A 26,282-nucleotide genomic window follows, 5' to 3' on the forward strand; every position below is an offset into this window, starting at 1 on the left:
CAGCAGGTGAGGCACGCCCACCTTGTGGCACTGCTTCTTGCACTCCACGATCTGCTCGCGCAGCTGGATCACCTCCTGGAACGACTCCTTGTTGTCGATGGCGAACACCAGCACGAACAGGTCTCCTGTTGAGGTTTTCAGAACACATACAGAAAAGAGTTATGTCAGTGTGGATATGGATATAAGCAGGCGTACATTAACAGAAAGATGGGTATGTGGGTAGGCAGGTATGTAGGTAGGTAAGTTGGTAGGTGGGTAGGTGGGTAGGTAGGTAGGTAGGTAGGTATGTAAACAGAGAGATAGATAGGTAGATAAGTAGGGAGGATGATAGATAGATTAGATAGACAGATAGATAGATAGATAGATAGATAGAAAGAAAGCAGTTCTCCTGGCTTCAGACACACAGAAATGAGTATGTCAGTGTGTGGAAATAAGCAGGCGTACATAAACAGATAGAAAGAAAGATAGATAGACAGACAGACAGATAGATAAATAGATAGATACATAGATAGATAGAGAGACAGCAGGTCTCTTGGTTTCAGACACACAGCACAGAGTACGTCAGTGTCGATATAAACAGGATACACATAGATAGATGGGTAGATAGATAAATAGATAGATAGATAGATAGACAGATAGATAGATAGATAGATAGATAGATAGAACAATAACAAATAGTTTTAGTGCACATAGGCATGTGACCAGTTGCAAACACAATATACATAAAGAAACTTACATAAAGGCAAAAACAAAAGAAATAATAATAATCTTTCGTCCTCACTTTATCGGTAAAAGATCATCACAGTGGAGACACTGAAATAATTATGACAATGACAAAACATAATCAAATATTTGTCGTTCCTTAGCTAGTTGTTGGTACAATATTATGATTCGATATGTCCCTCCGCTTGAAAGCCAGAAAAAGAAAGTTTGAAAGATTCAGCTGAATCTCGAGTCCACCATTCAAAATACTTGCACATTGCTGACGGCGTATCAAGTACGTACTTTTTATGGAGAATTCCAATCTATAGTCATTGTAAAATAGTACAGAGTGGTAACTCTCTCCATTCACAAGGTACACAACTTCAAGTCAGTGCTGCTTACGCTGCCTATTCAGCTAGCACACAGGTAAATAAAAGGTACATTGGAACAAACCCAAACACTTCCTCAAAAAGGAAGCGCCGGGCCTGTCCTTATACCGACCATTTGACATGTACACGCAGCAGCACAGACAGAAGAAATGTGCAAACACAAATAAGCTTTCATTCAAGACTGGCATTACCTCTTTAATCCTGAACAAGCCACACAGAACACATGGACAATACAGAACATAGTCATTGTAGTTTGGGCATTCAACCAGTTCAGATAGAAAGATAGATAGAAAGAAAGAAAGACAGACGAAAATGGATAGATAAATTAACAGATAAATCAAATCTTGCCAATAAGTGGGTTCCAAATACGGGTACCAATCTTTATACATTTGTTTTAACTGCTGGTGCTTATTGTTGGTTTTGGTTGTAATTGTTGATTCAGTCATCATGGTCGTTATAATCATCAACGACCTAATCACAATCTTCTTGCTGTGGTCTTGTTGTTGTTATTGTCGTTGTTGCTGTTGTTGTTGTTGTTGTTGTTATTGTCGTTGTTGTTGTTGTTCTTCTGATCTTTCTCACGGTGGTCATCAATTACCAACACTTCTCATCCACATTATTTCGAGTACTGAATGTTCAAATATGAGCCATTTGTTCATGTTTCCAACATTGCATGTTGCATCCATCAAAACACCGTTATCAAACGAACAGTGGAAATAAAAAGAAAACAAGAAAACAAAGAGAGAGTAATGGATAATAACTAATATGATCGTGGTGTATTAGGATGTGTATGCGAGCGCACGAGCGTGCGCGCGCGCGCGCGCGCGTGTGTCGTGTATAATGTGTGTGTGTGTGTGTGTGTGTGTGTGTGTGTGTGTGTGTGTGTGGTTTACATAGTATTTGGTGTGTGGCGTGTGGTGTGGTATGGTTTGGCTTGGTATGTGTGTGTGTGTGTGTGTGTGTGAGTGTGTGTGTGTGAGTGCGTGACGTGCGTGCGTACGTGCATGCGCGCGTGCGTTCATGCATGCGTGCGTGCGCGTGTGTGTATGTGTGTGTGTGTGTAGGTGTGTGCGTGTGTGTGTGTGTGTGTGTGTGTGTGTGTGTGTGTGATTGTGAGTGTGATTTTAAGGCTTCCACACTACCACACTCGGAAGCAACTGAAGACCCCCATATAAATGTAGGGCAAAGGCGTCAGGATGCCAGAGAAAAAGAAAATTAGTAGAGCCCGCAAGAAGGCGAGAAACGCAGGGCTTCATGTCGGGATGGCCGCCAGAAGGACTTGGAATGGGGGAAAAGGGAGTGAGGATGTGGGCGTGAGGATTGGTGGGGCGGGGGGGGGGGGGGGGTTGCTGCAGGAGGTGAGGGACTAGTAAGGTATGTTATAGGGTGAAGGGGGAGGAAGGGGTAGTGGGTAGAGGGGGGAGGCAGTGGACGAGGTCGGTATGGGGTGGGGGGGAGGTTTGGGTGGAGCGGAGATAAAGGGGGATGGAGGGGTGGGGTGGGGGTTAGGGTGGAGCGTAGGAGCGGAGGGGGCGTGTTTCAATGTGAATCGATGTTGACAACCATGCACATTGGATTTTCTTTTTAAGTCTCTCCTCACCCATCCACCCCCCCCCTTCCCCCACCCCCTTCTCTGTCCGTCTGTCTGTCTGTCTGTTTCCTTCACTGATTCTGTTAAGGCAGAACAGTGAAATAAAATCTGACTCCCTCCCTATCTTCCGAAACGCACGCACGCAGACACACACACACACACACACACACACATGTACACTTACTCACATCCGCATACACGCACATACACATGAGTCTTTGCGCGTGCCAACAAGCAAAGAAGCAAGGCTAAACGGTTGCTTCAACGCGCAAAGAGACGCACAACACAGTTGTTTCATAATTTGGCTTGGATTTGTCCAGATGGTTCAGCCCCATAATATAGCGGTCTTCGGGTACTCGACAAATGACACATAAACTGTCACTAATTGCATGCAAGTAATTACAAACACGTACATACAATTAGTGCGGAGAGAGAGGTTGGGAGAGAGAGAGAGAGAGAGAGACAGGGACACACACACACACACACACACACACACACACACACGCGAGAGAGAGAGAGAGAGAGAGAGAAAGACAGACAGACAGACAGACAGATGGAGACAGACAGACAGGCAGACAAACAGGCAGGCAGGCAGATAGACAGAGACACAAAGAGGATAGGAGAAGGAGAGAGAGAGAGAGAGAGAGAGAGAGAGAGAGAGAGAGAGAGAGAGAGAGAGAGAGAGAGAGAGAGAGAGAGAGATGAAACGCTAATCTTTCTCGTGCTAAATAAAACAGCCTTTGACAGCAAGAAGCTAATTGACAGGATATCCCGTGACAGATATCAAACAGGCGCGATTGGGTTGGTTGGTTTGGGGTTTTGTTGTTGTTGTTGTTGTTGCTGTTGTTGTTTTTCCTCACAGATCAGTATCAAAGAAAAGTGATAGGATGTCCTGAGATCAATATTCAAAGGGAGCGGCTGAAACTGACCCTGAGATGACAACAAAGACGGGGATTTCCTTGAAAGGAACAATGTCAACAGACTGGCGATAGGATTTCTTTTGGGCGGGTGGGGTCGGTCACTGCTGAACATGACTGATGGAATCGCCTTTGAATCGACACAGAAACAGGAATGCATCTTCAAAAACCAGTGGCTGTAGGTGTCTTTTAGATATTGAACGCATGCCTTTAAAAGCTTCCTCGCTCTTTCTGACCTGTTTGAAATTCAAGGACTGGTTCTTGCTTTGTTTGACTGTGTTTCCGCTTTTTCCCTTCATTAGTTGTATTGTTATTCTCGAGCTTCTTTTTCATGTAGAAAATTAATCGAAAAAACGGAAAAAAAGAAAAAAAAGAAGAAGAACAACAACAACAAAAGCAAAACAAAAACCAAATACGTTGCTGTGAAAAGCACATACTCACTCAGTACGGCCAGTCCTCTCTTCTCCTCTACACAGACCCCTCGGATGTCCAGTGAGTGTCTGAATGACCCAACCTTTAGCTTCCGTCGTCAGAATTGTGGTAGTCTTTGTCAACATTCACCTCTTCAGTATAAGAGCCTTCCGCTTGCAATATTTTGATGATGGTAACTGGGGTGAAACCCTGTTGACGTCGTCTCTTTCGCCGTTCGTATGGAGAGAGTTAACTTCCAGATCACATATTTTATGTTAGAACTGAACAATTTGCCCCCGAAAATGATGTGCGGTTGCCTAAACAGCCCGGTAAATACGGTCATATCATACACTTCAAATCCCCACTGTTAGATTACAGTGAACGTGGCCCAGACATCAGGGTGGTGGTTGAGATAGACTTGGTTAAGCCATACAATACAACATGCAACATTTTAATGTCCTTCTGTGAAACCCAGTCCACAAACGAAAAAAAAGTGTATTAAAATATGCTTTTTGTTTTCTTATTTCACAAGTGTGTTCGTTGCTTGCTATAAAAAAAAAGCTTCACCTTCTTTACCTACTCCGATGCTATTTGGTGTCCATTTCCTTTCATTCGTTTATTTACTTACATATAATTCATGCGCTTATGGTAAAAGAGCAAAATGAACTACGCAGAAAAAATAGCGTAAACGATGAGCATTTGCACTTCGTCAAGTCTCCACACTCAGCTCTTTCAAGTCTGGCCTTAAAACCCACCTCTTCGCAAAATAGCCTCCCTTCCCTGCCTCTTCCTTGTCTTCAGCTTCTCCAGTTTTAGAGTTATGCATGCGTGTGGATGACTGGTGCGAAAACGCTTTGATTTGTCTATGCACAAGATTCAGCGCTATATAAATACCATTATCATTATTATTATTAAGTTTCATTTTCATACGGATGCGTCGCAGCCTTCGGACAAATCCACATACCCTGCACCACATCTGCAAGGTAGATGCCTGACAGCATAACCCAACGCCTTAGTCAGGTCTTGAGTGCATGTACATATATCTGTGCACCTATCAAGCTGGATTCTTCAGAAGTTGGCCAGAGGACAGCATTCATGTTGCCATGGGTTCTTTTTCAGTGCGCCAACTGCATGCTGCATATGGAACCTCGGTTTATCGTCTCATCAGAATGACCAGATACTCGGATTGATTTTCCAGCTAAACTTGAGAGAAAGGGCGAGAGCAGGAATGGAACTCAGACCCTCACGGAAACTCCAACGGCAGATGAGCGTCTTAACCATTCTGTCAACTTCCTTTTTACTTCTACTAAAAGAAGAGATGTAATTTCATACCAGCTGGCGCTTGAATAACCCGCACCTGTCATCGTTGCATAGCAACAAATTTACGCAGCTCCTTTAGAGGAAGATGAGTGAGTGTATGGCTTGCAATGTGTGTAGGTGTGTGAGGACATTAGAATAAAATAATCGTTGTGAACTCGGAAAAAAATCATCTCTAACACTGGATCAATGCCACCACTGAAATCGACATACTGTAATAATTAGGATACGTTATTGGGCATTGGACACACACACAAAAACGAAAAAATTACTCGACTCGTTGGAACAACCAAATAAGAACGTAATTACAAGTTTCTAGTTCGTTCCGCAACACTGGTTGATGAAAGCATTAATTCATCCAGTGATCAATTCTTGATTGATACAGATCCATGCACAGTCTGAAGTTAGCTGCATGCGCGAAACCCAATTTCCTTCCTTTCCTTTTCGACAAACCGCTGCGCAGAACCGGAAGATGACGACACCACGACCTCGTGAAGGCTTCACTTGTTCACGCCCCTCATGGGAAAGGGAGATAATACAGGAAGAGGGAGATAATTCACCTCAAATAGAGACGAAGACAACATGATGCAGAAAATTCACAGGAATCAATTTGATGTTTTTTCTTGTTTTTTTTTTATGTACCCAACTTGATGCTATTCCACATATAAAAAGTGTGTACGTATATCTATCATATCTATCTATATATATATATATATATATATATATATATATATATATATATATATGTGTGTGTGTGTGTGTGTGTGTGTGTGTGTGTGTGTGTGTGTGTGTGTGTGTGTGTGTGTGAGATTCAGACAGACAGACAGACGGACATGGAAGAAAAGAGAGACAGAGACAGAAACAGAGACAGACACAGTGAGAATGAGCAACAATATGAAGTGTTGTTCCGCCGATCTTTTCCTGATGTTGACGTGCAGATTAGTTTTGTGGTGACAAAGCAGTTTCGATGCATCTTGTGTCACGTCGTTGATGCATGTGGAGTGATAGTCTGGAGGTAACGCGTCCGCCTTGGAAGCGAGAGAATCTGAGCGCACTGGTTCGAATCCAGGCAGGGTCGCCAGTATTTTCTCCCCTTCCGCTAGACCTTGAGTGATGGTCTGGACGCTAGTCATTCGGACGAGACGATAAACCGAGGTTCCGTGTACAGCATGCGCTTAGCGCACGTAAAAGGACCCACGGCAGCAAAAGCGTTGTCCCTGGCAAATTTCTGTAGAAAAATACGTTTCGATAGGAAAAAAAACAACAACAAACCTGCAGGTATTAAAAAATAATTTAAAAAAAAAGGGTGGCGCTCTCAGTGTAGCGACGCGCTCTCCCTGCGGAGAACAGCCCGAATTTCACAAGGAAAAATCTGTTGTGACAAAAAAGGGTAATACAATACAAGTGTGTACACAGTATCTGTACGCCACTCGCCCCACCCCGACCCCTCACCATTTCAAACGAAACAAAAGTCTACAGCTCTTTTCTTGGCATTCTTTTCTTTCTCATTTCCTTCTCATTTGACTACATCATCTCAAGGCCTGACTAAGCACGTTGGGTTATGCTGCTGTCAGGCATCTGCTTGGCAGATGTGGTGTAGCGCATATGGATTTGACCGAACGCAGTGACGCCTCCTTGAGCTACTGATACTGATACTACGTCATCGATGATCTATTCAAAACAGCAACAACAACAAAACCCTTCTGATATTCATGTTGGGTGTCTCGATTTCATGTAGTTTCTCTATTTGTTCATTTGTTTGTTTATTTGTTCATTCGTTCATTCATTCATTCAGTCATTTGCATATCTATTTACTTATTCATTCATTCATTAAATCAAATATTTGTTCTTTATCGGCTGTATTACTATCGCTGCTGAGATTACTCCCACGACAAAAATCATTACCATTGATTCTGCTGCTGCCTGCTGCTGTTGATAGTAGTTAGTAGCAGTACTCGTACTGATATCATCACACGACAGCAGCTACTGATGCTGCTACTGGAACTGTTACTGCTACAACAACAACAACAACTACTACTACTACAACTACAACAACTTCTGCTGCTACTACTACCACCACTACAAAAACCACTTCTTATTTTTTATTTCGTTTTATCTTGCTTCCAGTTCCTTCCATAAACATTTGATTCACGCTTCTGTTATCCACGAGTTTACAGGGGAAATAAATCGGCTAAAATCCCCCCCCCCCCCCCCCCCGCCCATTAAAAAAAGAAGAAAAAAAAAGAAAACAAAAAAGAAAGAAGACAAGGTGAAAGACCCACCTCTTTACACATCCCCATCCTAAATTCTTCACTCCAGCCCTCTCCTATTCGCGGTTATCTTTTTTCTCATTTCTGAACTCTCGAGTTGATTAAACATCATTTCACAACAACAATTAAAAAAAAAAAGCACCAACAACCAATAATAACAAACAAACCACAAATAATCAGTTTCCGAAGGTTCATCCACGTTACACGCGCACACAAATCTATCAGTTAATGTCTGTATTATTATTATTATTATTATTAAGGGCAGGGTCCACATGTCCATATATGTTTTGACAGGTTTAACAACAACAAAAATGAGTCGGAGTCATACAATATCTACTAGACAGACAGGCATTCAGACTTACACACAGACACAGACACACACACACACACACACACACACACCCGCACACACTAATTCACAGATGCACACATACATACACACAAACACAGACAAAGACAGAAAGACATACACACACACACACACACACACACACACACACACACACACACACACTCACAGATGCACACATGCATACTCACAAACACAGACACAGGCAGACAGACAGACAGACAGACAGACAGACAGACACACACACACACACACACACACACACTAACTCAGATGCACACATACATACACAGATACACAGACACAGACACAGACACACACACACACACACATACAAACATACATACACACACGCGCGCGCGCGCGCGCACGCACGCACAGACAGCACACACACACACACACACACACACACACACACACACACACACACACACACAGAGGGAGAGACCACATATCAAACTCATCATCATCACCAACATCCATTATCAATCTTTATGCAGCAAAAACACGCATCCGCTGATCTACCAAAACATAAAAAGAAAAAACAACAACACACACACACAAAAAAAAAAGAAAAAGAAAAAAAAAGCGAAGCCATGACAACAAAGAAAGGCCATGCTTCACGAGAAGCGATACAAAAGAGCCTCAGTTCTGGCAACCAGGCAAAAGGATAGGAAACCGTTGGAGGAAGGAGAGGGGTGGGGTGGGGGAGGCAGGGTTGCCAGAGATCAAAGACAGCCTCTTCAGTCTGAAAGCCGGTGGTGGCTAGTACACACGGAAATCTATCATCACCAGTAACATCATCACCCACCACCACCAGTTCTTCTGTCATCATCATCATCATCATCATCATCATCATCACTCTCCACTCTGACCATCAGCACCCACAGACAAATTACTATAGACCGGATCTGTAGAAGAAAGCACCGGGTCTTTCCAGACTTGGCCTGTTTTCTACCCACCCCCTCCATCCCCCACCCCCTACCCCTTGTAGCCGTAACCCGTGCCCATCTCTAAAAGAACCATCAATTATGATAACCACCTCTAGGAGAATATTCAATTATGGTACATACCCACCTCCAGGACAGTATTCAATAATGGTACATACCCACCTCCAGGAGAATAATCAATTATGGTACATACCCACCTCCAGGACAATATTCAATTATGGTACATACCCACCTCCAGGACAGTATTCAATAATGGTACACACCCACATCCAGGATAATAATCAATTATGGTACATACACACCTCCAGGAGAATAATCAATTATGGTACATACCCACCTTCAGGACAATATTCAATTATGGTACATACACACCCCAAGGACAATATTCAATTATGGTACATACCCACCTCCAGGACAATATTCCATAATGGTACACACCCACATCCAGGATAATAATCAATTATGGTACATACACACCTCCAGAAGAAAAATCAATTATGGTACATACCCACCTTCAGGACAATATTCAATTATGGTACATACACACCCCAAGGACAATATTCAATTATGGTACATACCCACCTCCAGGACAATATTCCATTATGGTACATACCCACCTCCAGGACAATATTCTGTTATGACGGTACATACCCACCTCCAGGACAATATTCAATTATGGTACACACCCACCTCCAGGACAATATTCAATTACGGTACACACCCACCTCCAGGAGAATAATCAATCATGATAACCACCTCCAGGAGAATAATCAATCATGATAGCCACCTCTAGGAGAATAATCAATCATGATAACCACCTCCAGGAGAATAATCAATCATGATATCCGCATCAAGTGGGAAAAAAAGTCTCGGTCTTTAAACATTGTAGTGGCCTATTGCGTAAAAATAAACAACAACAACAGCAAACAAAACAAAACAAAACCAAAAACAGAAAAACCAAAGCCAGCCAGACCAGAACATGTGATTTTCAAGTTCAGTTCAGTCACGAATTTGGATCTTTACCACCACCATTACCCCACACCCTCTCCACCCCATATCCGTTTTCCCTCTCCTCCTCCATTCGACAACTCATGAGTCGCCGGCAGTCTGCATAGGTAACTTTCAGTTTCTCGAAAAAAATAAAATAGATAAACCGTGGTCCCGTGCGCAGCACCCACATTAAGCACGTAAGAGTAATAAAAGCTGTGTCCCAGGCAAAGTGCGTAACCCCCCCCCCCCCCCCCCCCCTCTCCCAGGAAAAACAAACAAACAAATTCTCGTCTTTGAAATGGAAACAATGATGCACATGCAGGCAAGAAAAGAAAGAACACAATAAACTGGTGTTGTAGCCTATCCAGCATGGCGTCCCGTTGGCTCTTGCGGTTGGCTCTAAGGTATGCAGCCCGATATTCACCACAATACGTACATCTGTAGTGACAACGAACATGACGCAACGGAAAGCAACATGACACGAAAGACAACAACGATGACACCACGCTACACCACACTACACCGCACCACACCACGCCAAAGCACACCACACTACGCCACGCCACACTACGCCACACTACACCAAACCACACCACACCACACCACACAGCGCCACACCACACTACATCACACCACACCACGCCAAAGCACACCACACTACTCCACGCCACACTACGCCACACTACACCAAACCACACCACACCACACCAAACCACACCACACCACACCACACCACACCACACTACACCACACCGCACCACACCAAACCACACCGCACCACACCACACAACACCACACCACACCACGCCAAAGCACACCACACTACTCCACGCCACACTACGCCACACTACACCAAACCACACCACACCTCACAACACCAAACCACACCACACCACACAGCGCCACACCACACCGCACCACACCACACCACACCACGCCAAACCACACCACACTACACCACGCCACACTACGCCACGCCACACCACGACAAAACACACCACACCACACCACGCCACGCCAAAGCACACCACACTACGCCACATCACACAACGCCAAACCACACCCCCTACACCACACCACGCCACACTACACCACACCACACTACACCACACCACGCCACACTACACCACACCACACATCACTGCACCACACCACACCACGCCACACTACACCACACCACACCCCTACACCACACCACGCCACACTACACCACACCACACCACACTACACCACACCACACTACACCACACCACGCCACACTACACCACACCCCACTACACCACACCACGCCACACTACACCACACCACACCACGCCACACTACACCACACCACACCACACTACACCACACCACGCCACACTACACCACACCACACCACACTGCACCACACCACACTACGCCACATCACACCACGCCAAACCAAACCACACTACACCACACCACGCCACACTACACCACGCCAAACCACACCACACTACACTACATCACGCCAAACCACGCCACACCACACCACACCACGCTACACTACACCACGCCAAACCACACCACACTACAGCACACCACACAGCGCCACACCACATAATACTACGCCACACCACATCAAACCGCACCACACCACACCGCACCACACCACACCACATCACGCCATACCACACCACGCCACAACACACCACACCACACTACACCATACCACACCACACTACACCACACCACACCACGCCAAACCACACCACACTACAGCACACCACGCCAAACCACACCACACTACGCCACACCACACCAAACCACACCACACTACGTCACACCACGCCAAACCACACCACACTACGCCACACCACACCAAACCACACCACACTACGTCACACTACAGCACACCACACCAAACCACACCACACTACACCACACCAAACCACACTACACCACACCACACCAAACCACACTACACCACACCACACCAAACCACACTACACCACACCACACCAAACCACACTACACCACACCACACCACACCAAACCACACTACACCACACCACACCAAACCACACTACACCACACCACACCAAACCACACTACACCACACCACGCCAAACCACACCACACCACACCACACCACACCCAACGCCACCCTACCCCAATCTCAATCCAATCCAACCCCCTACCCACCCACCACATTCCAGACCCACCCGGCACTTCCCCGCCCACCTCCCCTCGCCCCCTACTCCGCCACCCCCTTCACAACCCACCCTGCCTACCCGTGATGAAGGAGAGGCGACGCATGGCGGGGAAGGGGTGGATACCCGAAGTGTCCAGGATGTCCAGACGATAGGGGACCCCTCGGATCCTGTACACCTTGCGGTGGAAATCCTCGATGGTAGGCGTGTAGTTGTCGTCGTAGCGGTTGAAGAGAAAGCGCTGTACCAGCGAGGTTTTACCCACCTGAAAACGACAGCCGGTCATTTTTCCACAGTACTCTCTCTCTCTCTCCCTCCCTCCCCCCTCTCTCTCCACCCTCAATCTCTCTCTCTCTCTCTCTCCCCTCTCTCTCTCCTCCCCCCTCTCTCTCCCTCCTCCTCTCTCCCTCTCTGTGAAGCAAAAATTGATTTAATAAATCTAAAAAAAAACCAAACGATAATGAAACAAAGTAAACTTAACGACTCAACGAATCAGATAAAAAGGAAATAAAGTGATAAATGAAATCAAGGAAACTAAACTATATACCTAAAAAAAAAATGAATGAACAAAACACACAAACAGATGAATACTGGAGTTGCTTAAAAAAACAAAACAAAAGAATAATGGAATGTATTGACATACACAAAGACAACGACAACAACAACAAAAAAACAAACAAAAAAAACCACACCATCGTACTCAGTTTTCAACACGCACTCACAAACAAGACACTATCAGCGCGAGCCGCCTCCCCCCCCCCCCCCCACTAGCCCCGAAACAGACACACACACACACAATCACACACATACACAAACAACATATCCTTCTTCATAAGGGGGGGGGGGGGGTTGAGGGGGGGGGGGGGCAGAGAAAGAGTGTGTGTCATTATGTGTATAGGGGAGGGGAAGGCGCGTAGATTGCAGACAGGCAGTCATGAAACAAACGCGAATGAATGATAATATTTTTCATTCGTTTTAAACAGAAAACGAAACAACCGAGTTCGTGGACTTAACGACAGTTGCAACAAATTATGCAAGAAGGGGGTATTCTCTCCGGAAAAGTGATCTCCCTTGTAACCTTGACGAAGTGAAAGATGGACAGCGCTCTGGGAAGGCCCAGTTTTACTGGAGAGACAGACAGACAGAGAAGACAGTGACAGAGAGACAGTGAAAGAGACAGACAGACAGACAGAGACAGAGAGAGGGAGACAGAGACAGAGACAGAGAGACAGAGAAAGGGAGACAGACACACACAGAGAGAAACAGAGACAGGTAGATAGAGACATAGACAGAGAGAGACACAGAGAGAGACACACAGAGAGAGAGACAGAGAGAGGGAGACAGACAGAGACAGGGAGACAGGGACATAGACAGAGACAGAGACAGGGAGACAGAGACAGAGAAAGAGAGAGAGAGAGACAGAGAGAGAGCGAGACAGAGACAGACAGAGACAGAAACAGAGAGAGAGAGAGAGAAGCGAAGTACTTAGATTCGCCTTTCTGTATACATTGTTAGCTCGCATGAAGAACAGCAAGCAAATTTGTCAAACATCCGTGACTGTGTTAAAAAAAAAAAAAACGTTCTGTGCGATTCTTTGCTGTGTTGTATGCACGAGTTACAATGATTGGTGAGAAAAGGCAAGGAAGGGGCAGAGGAGTGTGGTAGATGGGAAGCGGGTGGGGGTAGGGGTGGTGGGAGAAGGAGAAGGGGAAGGGGAGGAGGAGGTGATGGTGGTCAGACGAAGAAGCTGCACGAGACATTCTCCGTCTTCCCAGTCAATGGTACACCAGAGACTCAGCCCCAGACACTGACATACATCACCCGTGAGAGAGAGAGAGAGAGAGAGAGAGAGAGAGAGAGAGAACACGAAAATGCTTTATTGAGAGAGAGAGGGAGAGACACACACACATAGAGAGAGAGGGGGGATAGAGGGAGAGAGAGACATGTTTTATTAAGAGAGAGAGACAGAGACAGAGACACAGAGAGCGACACACACAGAGAGATAGACACTCAGACAGACAGACAAGGAAAGACAAAGACAGAGACAGAGAAGGAGACAGAAATGGAACTAACGAACGGAAATATTTTATGGAGAGAGAGAGGGAGAGAGAGAGACACACACACACAGACAGACATACAGACAGACATGGACAGAGAGAAAGAGAGAGACCGAGAAACCGAGACAGAGACAGACATGAGTCACAACGAACAGTCTACACCCCTCCCTGAAGTTTTCACCGACGGCTAGGATGTGTCTTTAAAATGCCCACGAGGAAAGAATGGTCTGACTACAAGCGAAGTGAAGTGTCTGAAGGTCCTTTTGCCGTGGATGGATGACCCCCTCTCCCCCCCCCCCCCCCCGCCCCCAAACCACCTCCCACTCCGGCCTCCATCCCAACTCAAGCCTCCTCTCTCCTACTATTCCCACCCCACCCCATCCCTCCCACTGCCTGTACCACCACCACCACCCTTTCCCCCGGCTCAGGGTTTGATGGTTTCCATCACTGTCCAGACTGTGTAATGAGTCCTCATTCCCCACACCCTCTCCCCTTTCCCTTATGCACCCACACCCCATGTATACACACGTATGTGTCTGTGTCGTCAACAACACTGAGAGGTTTTTATCTGGAGGGGGGTGGGGGGTGGGGTGGGGGGGACACAAAACAACGTTGGATCTAGTGCAAAAGTGACAGAGTAACGAAGATTAACTGAAACAAGAATTTCGCTAATGACAAAAAAAATGTAGTTGGCCAAGAGTATTTGTTGTATTACTTGGCAATCAAGAATTTAAGGGTAAATGTGTTTGATTACGATGTTGGTGCTAACTTACCGGTGTTCCAGAAGTGTTCCTTGAGCAAACACGTTACAGTCCCCAAATATTTCAAACGATTCACTGTGGTAGGCTTACTGAGAGAGAGAGAGAGAGAGAGAGAGAGAGAGAGAGAGAGAGAGACAGACAGACAGACACACAGACAGACAGACAGGCAGACAGACAGACAGACAGACAGACAAAGAATACCAACGAATACGATAATCATTATATTTATAATAATAATCTTAGACATAATCATATCATAACAATGGCGACGGTGACGACGGCAACGATGTCGACGACGACTACGATGATGATGATGATGCTGGTAATGATGATGACAACAATGACGACGACAACGACGTCGATGATGATGACAATAATGATGATGATGATGATGATGATGATGATGATAAGGACGACGACGTCGCTGACGACGATGATGATGATAATGACGATGGCAATGGCAACGACGTCGATGATGGTTGTGATAATTATGACAGTGACAACGCCAACGACGTCGATGATGATGGTAAAGATGTTGATAATGACAACAATAACGACGACAAAGACGGTAATGATGAATAACGATGCTGATGATACCTTGGCGGAGCCCAGGATGACCAGCCTGTAGCAATTCTCCGGGGGCGCGTTGTTGGCCTGCTCCAGAAGCGCCATGTTCTGTGGCGGGGTCACCACGAAGCTCAGGCAGCCGCACGTGACACTGGCGTCGTCCAATCGCCGCGTGCTTGTCACCGTCGTCTGCTTCACGCGCTCCCCGCCCCCCTCCGCCTTTGGGCTGAAATGAAACGAAACCAGAAATCAAGCCGTTGATTATATAAATACCTACATTCTGTATTTTTTTCCTTCTGAAGCCTACCATGATACAGATCAGGTCAACTGCAAAAAAAACACAACAACAACAAAAAAAAACAACAACCCCAGTCCAGGTTTACCATAATGCAGACCAGGTCTTCTACAAGGAACAGACCAGATCTACTACAACTTAGGTCTACTACAAAACAGACCAGGCCATAATACAGATCAGGTCTACTACCAAAACAGACCAGATCTGCCATAATACAGATCAGGTCTACTACCAAAACAGACCAGGTCTGCCATAATACAGGTCAGGTCTACTACCAAAACAGACCAGATCTGCCATAATACAGATCAGGTCTACTACAAAAACAGACCAGATCTGCCATAATACAGGTCAGGTCTACTACAAACAGACCAGGCCATGGCTGCCAACATGGCGGGGTAAAAACGGTCATACACGTAAAAGCCCACTCGTGTACATACGAGTGAACGTGGGAGTTGCAGCCCACGAACGAAGAAGAAGAAGAAGAAGACCAGACCAACTATAATACAGATCAGGTCTACTACAAAACAGACCAGGTCTGGTACCATCACACAGATCAGGTCTTCCACAATACAGATCACGGTCTCTTGTTATCCGCTTTTTATGTGCAGACAGTTGAGCACAAGGGCTCTTCTTGCTGACAGATGATTGAACAGTGTACAGAGCTGAGTGTGGCAGTGCTTTGTTGAGGAACACAACAAATAACGGGTTGGGTACGGTGGGAGGATGGTGTAGCGGGATGGGGTGGGCGGGGTGGGGAGGGGATGGGAGCATCTGGTCAGTACAGGGAGGGGAATGGAGTTGCGGAGAATATGGGCATGAGAAGTTGGGGGGTGGGGGGGTAGGAGAGTGGGTAGAGGAAATCTTCAGACGAAGCTCGTGACGGCATCTGCCGTGACTGATGGACAAACTTTCCACTGTAATCAATGGTACGAGGGAAGAAACAAATCTGTGATAGGATCATTAAGGCACAACAGAAACAGATCAAGTCCCTGAACGAATAAAATATGACCGTCATTCCATCCACCATCATAAAGTGTAAGCCGTTTATCAGGAAACGATGAATGTTTCTGTTGACTCGTCCTGTGATGCCGCGGTAATTCGGTCTGAAGACGTAAGGAGAATAGACCAAGTTGTCGAAATGTTTGGAGAGTTTGCTGTGATAATGTCAGTTTGCTCATCATTTTCACGGTTGCTGATTAGTTCAATCACAAAATCTAAGAAGCTGGTTCCTACAAGTCGGTCCACATCGGAAGCTTACAGTTCCTGGCAGGTTCATGCTGTTCTGCTCTTCGAAGTCAGTAGTATCGATCAAGATTATTTTCTCTAAGACTTTACAAGACACGCCGGTGAGTAAAACAGACCGACAATTCTCCACCCTGTATCTCTCATCCTTTTAAACTCTTCTCTATCGTCTGTTGTGTTCCCTCTACAACTCCCCACACCCTCCCTTTTCCTTATCGATTTGATCAATCCCTGCCCTTCCTTCGCTGTGCTGAAACCAGGAAGCAAGCAGATCAGCTCCGCCATGCGCATGTGCAAACACACAGTATGCCAATATTTCAAACGAACAAGTTGATCAATGCATTTAAGTACAGTTAAAAGCAACGCCAAGAACAACATGAATCAAAACCGTCTAGACGTTGTCGTCCATTGTCAGTGGTTCAGACTAAGTAATGTCATGAGTTGTAGCATTACCTTCGAACACATCAAGGTCACCTTCTATTCTTAAAAAATGGACCATGGACGCATCGCGACGAAAACTAATCTACTCTCCTTTCCTCTTACCTTAAAATTACAAGAAACAAAGAAAGAAAGGAAGGGAGGAAGGAAGGAAGGGGGACAGGAACAAAATAAACCGAAGAGAGAAAAGAAAGAAAGGAAAACAAAATCGCAGTTTCACTGGTGGTTGTTGGATGCTGCGGGAGTATACGATGTCACATGACCGATTTTGGTTCAGTAGAGCAGACAGCTTAGCTACATGCGAAAGAAAGGGGTGAGAGAGGGGTAGGGAGGAAAGCGAGTGGGGGAGGGGGGGGCAGAGAAAGGAAGGAAGAAAAACAAAGTTTACTGAACTAGGGCATGACGTGTGTGGGGCGTGGGGGTGGGGGTGGGGAGAGGGGTGTTGGGAGGGGGAAGAGGTGGAGGGTGGGGAGAAGGGTCACATGACCAGTTCTGGCACAGCTGCAGAGCAGAGCAGACCAACTTTTCGGCATGTTGGCCACAATCAACAGAAACGTGACACGGTAATGGGAAAGCGACACTGAGAGGCGCCACCAGTCTCCAGTCACATGTGTTCCAGCCAATCACAGCGCTGTAGCCTTGCCCAGAACGTCTTGTTTCGCTTCCCGAGATACCACGTTACATTGTGACTGTTTCGATGTGGTTGTTGTCGTTGCTGCTGTTGTTCTGGTGATGGTAGTGGTGTTTGTTGCTGTTGTTGTTGTAGTCGTTGTGGTTGTTTTGTTGTGGTGGTAATGGTGGCGGTGATTGCTGTTGTTGTTGTTGTTGTTGTTGTTGTGGTTGTTGTTTTAGTTTTATTGTTGTTGTGGTGGTTGTGGTCGTTGTTTCTGTCGTGGTTGAAGTAGTTGTTGTTGTTGTTGTTGTTGTTGAGGGCTTGTGTGTTTGTTTAGTGTCAGCACAACATTACGTTATCTGACAATAGATGGTTACCGTGCTGGAGTTGTTTATTAACTTCCCCTTTTTTCGTCTTTTCCATTTCCCCGGGGGCGGGGGGTGGGGGGGGGGGGGGGGGGGGGGGGGGGGGTAAGTTTCCAATACATCAATGGCCCCATAGGGTGCGGGCAAGTTACGAACATCTCTCTCTCTCATCTTTTTGTATCTTTCTTTTGCTCTTGTTCCTTACAGTTCTGGTTGGTTGTTTCTTATCTTTTCTTTTCTTTTCTTTCGTGATTTGAATGTCTTTTCATATCATGCGCGCTTTTAGGCGGAAACCTTCCGCTTCATTCACCTGCATGTATATTGGCTTAACCCCTACCACACCACCAGCCCCCTCTCATCCAACCCACTCTTTGAGATCGTTATGATGCCTGCTGGTAATATTTGGATCCGTCTTCTTCTTCTTCCTCCTCCTCCTCCTCCTTCTTCTTCTTCCTCCTCCTCCTTTCCTCCTCCTCCTTGTTCTTCTTGTTCTTGTTCTTCTTCCTCCTCCTCCTTTCCTCTTCCTCCTCCTTGTTCTTCTTCTTCTTCCTCCTCCTCCTTTCCTCCTCCTTCTACTTCTTCTTCCTCCTCCTCCTTCTCATTTCCTCCTCCTCTTTTTTCTTATTCTTCTATGTGAAGAGTCCTTGGGGTGCCGCACAGCAGAAATGTTTTGCCAGATTCCTCCAAGTCTGTCGGTTTTGTGTCAAAGCCGGGGCCTCTCTGCAAGTGGTTTTCCTGTCGATTCTGTAATGTTGTCAGTTCATCCGTTTTTTGGTTTTTTTTCTTTTTTTCCAGCTGTCTTCTGTTGGATCAGTCCCACGCTTTAACGTTTCATTTTTCAGTTTCAGTCTCTCAAAGATGTGTCATTGCGTTCGGGCAAATCCATATACGCTACACCACATATGCTAAGCAGATGCGTGACCAGCAGCATAACCCTACGCGCTTAGCCAGGGTCTTGAGTGGATGCGTATAATCATAGTTGTGTACCTATCCGAGTGGATTTCTTCTGCAGAATTTTGCCAGAGGACAACGCTCTCGTTGCCATGGGTTCTTTTTCAGTGCGCCAAGTGCGTGCACCTCGGTTCATCGTCACATCCCGAATGATTGGACGCTCAAATGCTTTAGCGTCTCCTTGAAACTGAAACTGAAACTGAAACAGCTGGTAATGCTCTACCCCGTGAGTCTGGGACGCGAGGCTGTGAACACTGAGATGAGCACAAGCTGCGCATACTGCAGTATTAGTTTGTGCCGGCATGGTCCTTTTTTTCCTCTGATTCTAACTCTTGTGCACGGAATACATTTTTTCTTTCTTTTTTGCTATGAGAGGCGCTTTGGCAGAATCGGTTTTTTGCATTGTTGGACGTCTTCTTCGTCTTCTTCTGCGTTCGTGGGCTGCAACTCCCACGTTCACTCATATGTACACGAGTGGACTTTTACGTGCATGACCGTTTTTACCCCGCCATGTAGGCAGCCATACTCCGCTTTTGGGGGTGTGCATGGTGGGTATATTCTTATTTCCATAACCCACCGAACGCTGACATGGATTACAGGGTCTTTAACGTGCGTATTTGATCTTCTGCATGCGTTTACACACGAAGGGGGTTCAGGCACTAGCAGGTCTGCACAGACTTTGACCTGGGAGATCGTAGAAATCTCCACCCTTTACCCACCAGGCGCCGTCACCGTGATTCGAACCCGGGACCCAGAGATTGAAAGTCCAACGCTTTAACAACTCAGCTATTGCGCCCGTCAGTTGGACGTCTGACCCAGTGTTAACACACCAAGTAAAGAAAGGGGCTCGAGGCCCTGTTTCAGCATGGTCCTGTGTCCATGGGGAAAGACACTCTACTTCCGAACGTACCTGATTTAGGGTGGGGATGGTTCTTCTTCTTCTTCTTCTTCTTCTTCTTCTTCTTCTTCTTCTTCTCCTCCTCCTCCTCCTCCTTCTTCTTCTTCTTCTTCTTCTTCTCCTCCTCCTCCTCCTCCTTCTTCTTCTTCTCCTCCTCCTCCTCCTCCTTCTTCTTCGTTTGTGGGCTGCAACTCTCACGTTCACTCGTATGTTCACAAGTGGGACTTTTACGTGTATGACCGTTTTCAACCCCGCGATGTAGGCAGCCACACTCCGTTTTCGGGGGTGTGGGATGTTTAAATCAGTGGAAGGAGAGCACTTGGCACCGTATTTCTATGCCCAGCCCTAGATACAGTGGACATGAATATACTGCCCTGATGGCTGTTAAAGACTATGGGGCCTTTGTTGTTCTTGGGGGTTGTGTGTGTGTGTGTGTGTGTGTGTGTGTGCGTGCGTGCGTGCGTGCGTGTGTGTGTGTGTGTGTGTGTGTGTGTGTGTGTGTGTGTGTGTGTGTGTTTATAACCTTTTACACCTATTTTTGAAATGGAAATCTAAAAAAAATCTAGAGACCACCATCGCAGACAGATGTGTGTGTGTGTGTGTGTGTGTGTGTGTGTGTGTGTGTGTGTGTGTGTGTGTGTGTTTATGTTCATATTCATGTTCATGTGTGCGCACTCATGCCTGCCTTCGTTTGCAATTCCTGTCTCTAACTTTCAAGAGGAATGTGGAAGAGATGTTGTGTATGCGCATGCACATGCGTGCGTGAGTGTTTGCGTTTGAGGAAAGTAATAGCGCAAGCGGTAAACATCACGTTTGGATTATCGATTTCTTTGAGATACAGCCCAACGAAATAACCACATCAATAACTGAGTTATGTGTTGTTTTTATTTATTTAAAAAAAAAAAAAAACATTCGGGGGAGGGGGGGGGGGGGCTTTTTTCAGAATTCGGGAAAATATGATTCTTTCTTTCTTAGGACTTTCAACGACGTTAAACCTTTATTCTTTTATCTTTTATTCACGAACAGAATTTCAGAAATCTAGTTTATTTATTGCATTTTAATCGGAAACAAATGTAAAAAAACAACAAAAAACAACCCCCCCCCCCAAAAAAAAAGAAAAAAAAGAAAAGAAAAGAAAAAACAACACAAAAAACTGTGTTCCCCGACAGTTTGAGAATTCAATACAATACAAAGTTTTTATGTATTATTCCGTTTCCTTCTTCCTTATTTTCATTTCATTACAACGCGTATTATAATCATGTAGTGATGTAGACTGGTGCGTGATGTGGTGTGGTGGTTTCATGTGGCGGCGTGAATAAATGATGAAAGGGATTGAGACCTATAGAAAGACAGAAAGATAGAAAGACAGACAAAAAAAAAAAAAAAAAAAAAAAGCCCAGAAGTCCAGAAGTAATGAAAATATCTAAGGATGCAGTCGTCATCGGCAAGATTTTATTAATAACAAAATGAGTGAATGATCAACATGTTTTAAATCTAAAATGATTTCAATGACTCCAGCACATCCTTTGGAGTTTGTCTTCAAAATTCGCCTCACCCTCATTCTCTTTCTCTTTGTTAGTATCAACAAATTAGAAAGCATTTGTTCTTCTTTCGGTAATCCTTTTCTTGAATTAATTTTTTTTTTTTAATAGATTCAACGGATCTTGCCATAACGTCATGAATTTTGAATTTCACCTAGGCACCACCAATTTGAGACGCAGGAAAGAAGGAACAACCAAAATGAATAAAGAGATAAATGAATGAATAAATAAATAAAAACAGAAGAGCAACACGACTGAAAAAAAGTAAGTATGTCGAAAAGAAATGGAAAAAAAAAAATCTTCGGAAAAAACAATCGATCGTCGAAAATGAAACAGAAACTTAACTACATGAGAATTTTTAAGATATACAAACCGACTGGAAATGGTAGCGAAAAAAGTGTACTCAGCTGATTAGAAAAAAACAAACAAACAAACAAGAAAAACCAAAAAAACATACAAAAAAACAACAACGTCACGAACAACTTTTATGTCACACACGTTATAAATGTTGTAAATATATGGTCACAAATGGCCATTGTGTCATTCACAATCACAAACGACCATTACGTTACACGTAATTACAAATGACCATTATGCCATACACAGTCATGAGTGGTCATAATGTCATGCACAGTCACAAATGACTAATATGTAACACATAGTCACAAATGACAATTCATCATCGGCAAGTCGATGTTGGTCGTGTAACGGAAAGACGATCAGTATCAAGGAAGCGTCACTGCGTTCGGTTAAATCCATATACGCTACACCACATCTGCCAAGCAGATGCCTGACCAGCAGCGTAACCCAACGCGCTTAGTCAGGCCTTGAGAAAAAAAAATTAAAAAGATAATAAAATATAATAAAATAAATAAAATAAAATAAAATAAATAAAGTAAAAAATAACCCCCCAAAATTAAATAATAGTAATAATTATTTTTTTTAAATAAAAAAGATAAATACATAAAAATACTACTACTAATAATAATATTTAAAAAGCGCAAAATCTCGATTAAGTCAACTCTAGGCGCGCGCGCGCACACACACACACACACACACAAGAAGAAGAAAGAAAGAGAAGAAGACTTACTCTCTCTCTCTCTCTCTCTCTCTCTCTCTCTCTCTCTCTCTCTCTCTCTCTCTCATGAACTTCTGAATCATTCGAAAGCGAAAAAATCAGACTTGAGCGAACCATTTCCAGTTCACTCAGTTTATACTTCAGTGTTGTGTGTAATCACTGTGTATGTTCAGATTGTCCAGACTCCCCCTTCAGTCGGCACGGTGCTGAAGGCTATGTCTGTGTCCTACTTTATTCAACACTGACTGCCACCACTGTCACTGCTTGCTGGATTACAGATGGAAATGGAGGGCTGTCTGCCTGTACACTCATTCCGGGTTTAAGTAGGCGTGTGTGTGTGTGTGTGTGTGTGTGTGTGTGTGTGTGTGTGTGTGTGTGTGTGTGTGTGTGTGTGTGTGTGCGTGCGTGCGTGCGTGTGTGTGTGTGTGTGTGTGTGTGTGTGTGTGTGTGTGTGTGTGTGTGTGTCGGTGTGTATGTGTGTGTGTGTGTCGGTGTGTATGTGTGTGCGTGCGTGCGTGTGCGTGTGTGTGTGTGTGTGTGTGTACTTCTGACTCTCTCTCTCTCTCTCTCTCTCTCTCTCTCTCTCTTCCTCTTCCAGAAATTGTGATGAGTGAAAGCAACGAGAAAATCGAATCATTCTGACACGCAAAATGAAATCTTGATCGCGCTATCCCGCTCATCCAGACCAGCCCAGTCGGTCTGTTTTTCAACGTCTCGTTTGATTAATCACAGCGTGTGTTGAGTGCGTCCAGACTTTCTTCCGAACATGTAATGGGGAGAAACGTATGACAGGCTGTCGGCACTGACAGGAGAAAATAAATATATATCATTACATTCTAGGGAGGGGAGGGGAGGGGAGGGGAGGTGGATGGGCTGGTAAGTAGGAAGGAGGATGAGGGAGGGGGTGAGAGAGTGATGGCTGCGTGACAGCGCGCGTTCAACGTTATGTCTGTGATCACTGTAATTCATCACCGACACACACACACACACACACACACACACACACACACACACACACACAGACCAACACAGACAGAGACAGAGAGACAGACAGACAGAGAGAGAGAGAGCGTGACAGAAAGAGTGACAGAGAGACACAGAGAGAGAGAGAGAAACTAGAAAAACAAAGAGATGCTTGATGTGTGCGCGCGCGCGCGTGTGTGTATGTGTGTGTGTGTGTGTGTGTGTGTGTGTGTCTGTGTGTGTTTACGTCTGTGGAAGTATGCATGTGTGATGAGTGAGAAACACAGAGAGAGAGAGAGAGAGAGAGAGAGAGAGAGAGAGAGAGAGAGAGAGAGAGAGAGAGTGTGTGTGTGTGTGTGTGTGTGTGTATTTTAGTGGATGAGAGTAAGTGTGTCTATGTGTGTGGAACAGCAGAGGGAGACAGTACAGGTAGGTGTAAAGTAGCGATGCCTTTCTTCTCTGTTCTCTCCCCGCGCCCCGGCCATGTATCAATCTGGATTTGCGTGTTGGCAGTAGAGCAGACTGAATCTCTCTCTCTCTCTCTCTCTCTCTCTGTCTCTGTCTCTCTCTCTCTCTCTCTCTCTCTCTCTCTCTCTCTTTCTTCTTTTTTTCTTCTTCTTCTTTTTTATCAGTGGACAAAGGCCAGAATCACCAAACACCTGCTAGAAATGTGGGAAATCGATAGCACGACACAGTTCCATGTGTTCTCCTCCGTCCGCCCAAGGCCCACCCACCCTTCTTTCCTCCCTCTCTCTCTCTCTCTCTCACTCATTTTCGCTTGCACACTACACTAGCTGGCTCTGAGTCTGCCGACCTCATCACTCCACCTTCGGCTCTACACCACCCTTCCAGTCTCTCTCTCTCTCTCTCTCTCTCTCTCCGTGTCTCTGTCTCTCTCTCCTTGTGTCTGTCTCGTGTCTCCGTCCATCACGTATTCCGCCGCCTCTTTGTCTGTCTGTCTGTCTCTCTGTTTCTCTTTTCCTCCGTCTCTGTCTCTATGTCCTCTTACCTCCTAAGACACCTGTTTTCTCTACCAGTTCCTTTTTCTCCTTCCCTTTCATCTCTCTGTCTGCATGTTTCTCTTAATCCCTCCTCTCTGTCTCTCTCCTGTGTGTGTGTGTGTGTGTGTGTGTGTGTGTGTGTGTGTGTGTGTGTGTGCGTGCGAGTGTGTGTGTGTGTGTGTGTGCGCGTGCGTGCGTGCGTGCGTGTGTGTGCGTGCGTGCGTGTGTGTGTGTGTGTGTGTGTGTGTGTGTGTGTGTGTGTGTGTGTGTGTGTGTTCCCTGTCTGTCTCTCCCCCTCTCTCTCCCCTGTCTGTCTGTCTCTTCCCCTCTCTCTGTCTCCCCTCTGTCTGTCTCTCCCCCTCTGTCTGTCTCCCCTGTCAGTCTGTCTCTCCCCATCTCTCTGTCTCCCCTGTCAGTCTGTCTCTCCCCCTCTCTCTGTCGCCTCTGTCTGTCTCTACCCCTCTCTCTGTCTACCCTATCTGTCTGTCTCTCCCCCTCTCTCTGTCTCCCCTGTCTGTCTCTCCCCTCTCTCTGTCTCCCCTGTCTGTCTGTCTCTCCCCCTCTCTCTCTCTGTCTCCCCTGTCTGTCTGTCTCTCCCACTCTCTCTCTGTCTCCCCTGTCTGTCCATCTGTCTGTCTTTCCTCCTCCCAACCTTTATCCCGCCCCCCGTCCTTTCTGAAATCTCTCTGTCTGTCTGTCTCTCCCCCTCTCTCTGTCGCCTCTGTCTGTCTCTCCCCCTCTCTCTGTCTCCCCTGTCTGTCTGTCTCTCCCCTCTCTCTGTCTCCCCTGTCTGTCTGTCTCTCCCCCTCTCTCTGTCTCCCCTGTCAGTCTGTCTCTCCCCCTCTCTCTGTCTCCCCTGTCTGTCCATCTGTCTGTCTTTCCTCCTCCCAACCTTTATCCTGCCCTCCGTCCTTTCTCTCTCTCTCTCTCTCTCTCAGTGCTGTGATTTACCGCTCGTTGAGAGCTGAAACTGTCAAGTAGCATTGAAGGAAACGTTATATTCATGTTTTCATGGCCGCTAACTGCAGCCACAGATCACAGCGGGGTTTAGCACACCAATGTTTCTTTCGCCACCCCTGACACGAGGGAACAAGAAAGAAGGACGTGAAATCCTGATATATGCCATTACCTCCCCTAGCTCCAATATCCTTTCCACCAACCACCTCTTCTTCAATGGGAAAGGAGATTTGTTCATAAAAAAAAAGATTGATAATACTGATTTCGATATCACAAACGTGTGTGTGTGTGTGTGTGTGTGTGTGTGTGTGTGTGTGTGTGCGTAGCGTCCTTCACGGTTACCATTACACCTGCCGTTCAAAATACACAAGTTCATAGCATTGCATGTAATCAATAAAGATTCAGCGTATTCATTGGTTCGTTGTCTTGTGAGCTTACCCGGATGATGGCTTGGATGTGTCAGATTGATAAAGCTTCCCATGTGGACAGCAGCCGGAA

General features: G+C 45.7%; 1 protein-coding gene across 3 annotated transcripts in view; it reads right to left on the reverse strand.

The window, feature by feature from the left end:
- The window catches only part of LOC143293730 (GTP-binding protein Rhes-like), a 210,916-nt gene that overhangs the window by 1,395 nt on the left and 183,239 nt on the right, over positions 1-26,282 (reverse strand). For all 3 annotated transcript variants that reach the window (XM_076604936.1, XM_076604952.1, XM_076604944.1), the window contains exons 2-4: positions 15,473-15,668; positions 12,139-12,322; positions 1-125 (exon numbers count right to left, since the gene is read on the reverse strand). The exon at positions 1-125 is cut by the window's left edge and continues 1,395 nt beyond it. In XM_076604936.1, coding sequence (XP_076461051.1) covers positions 1-125; positions 12,139-12,322; positions 15,473-15,668 — 505 coding nt within the window. The remainder of the gene's footprint in view (positions 126-12,138; positions 12,323-15,472; positions 15,669-26,282) is intronic.

Source organism: Babylonia areolata, chromosome 1 (genome assembly GCF_041734735.1).
Source record: "Babylonia areolata isolate BAREFJ2019XMU chromosome 1, ASM4173473v1, whole genome shotgun sequence".
Taxonomy (NCBI): Eukaryota; Metazoa; Mollusca; class Gastropoda; order Neogastropoda; family Buccinidae; genus Babylonia; species Babylonia areolata.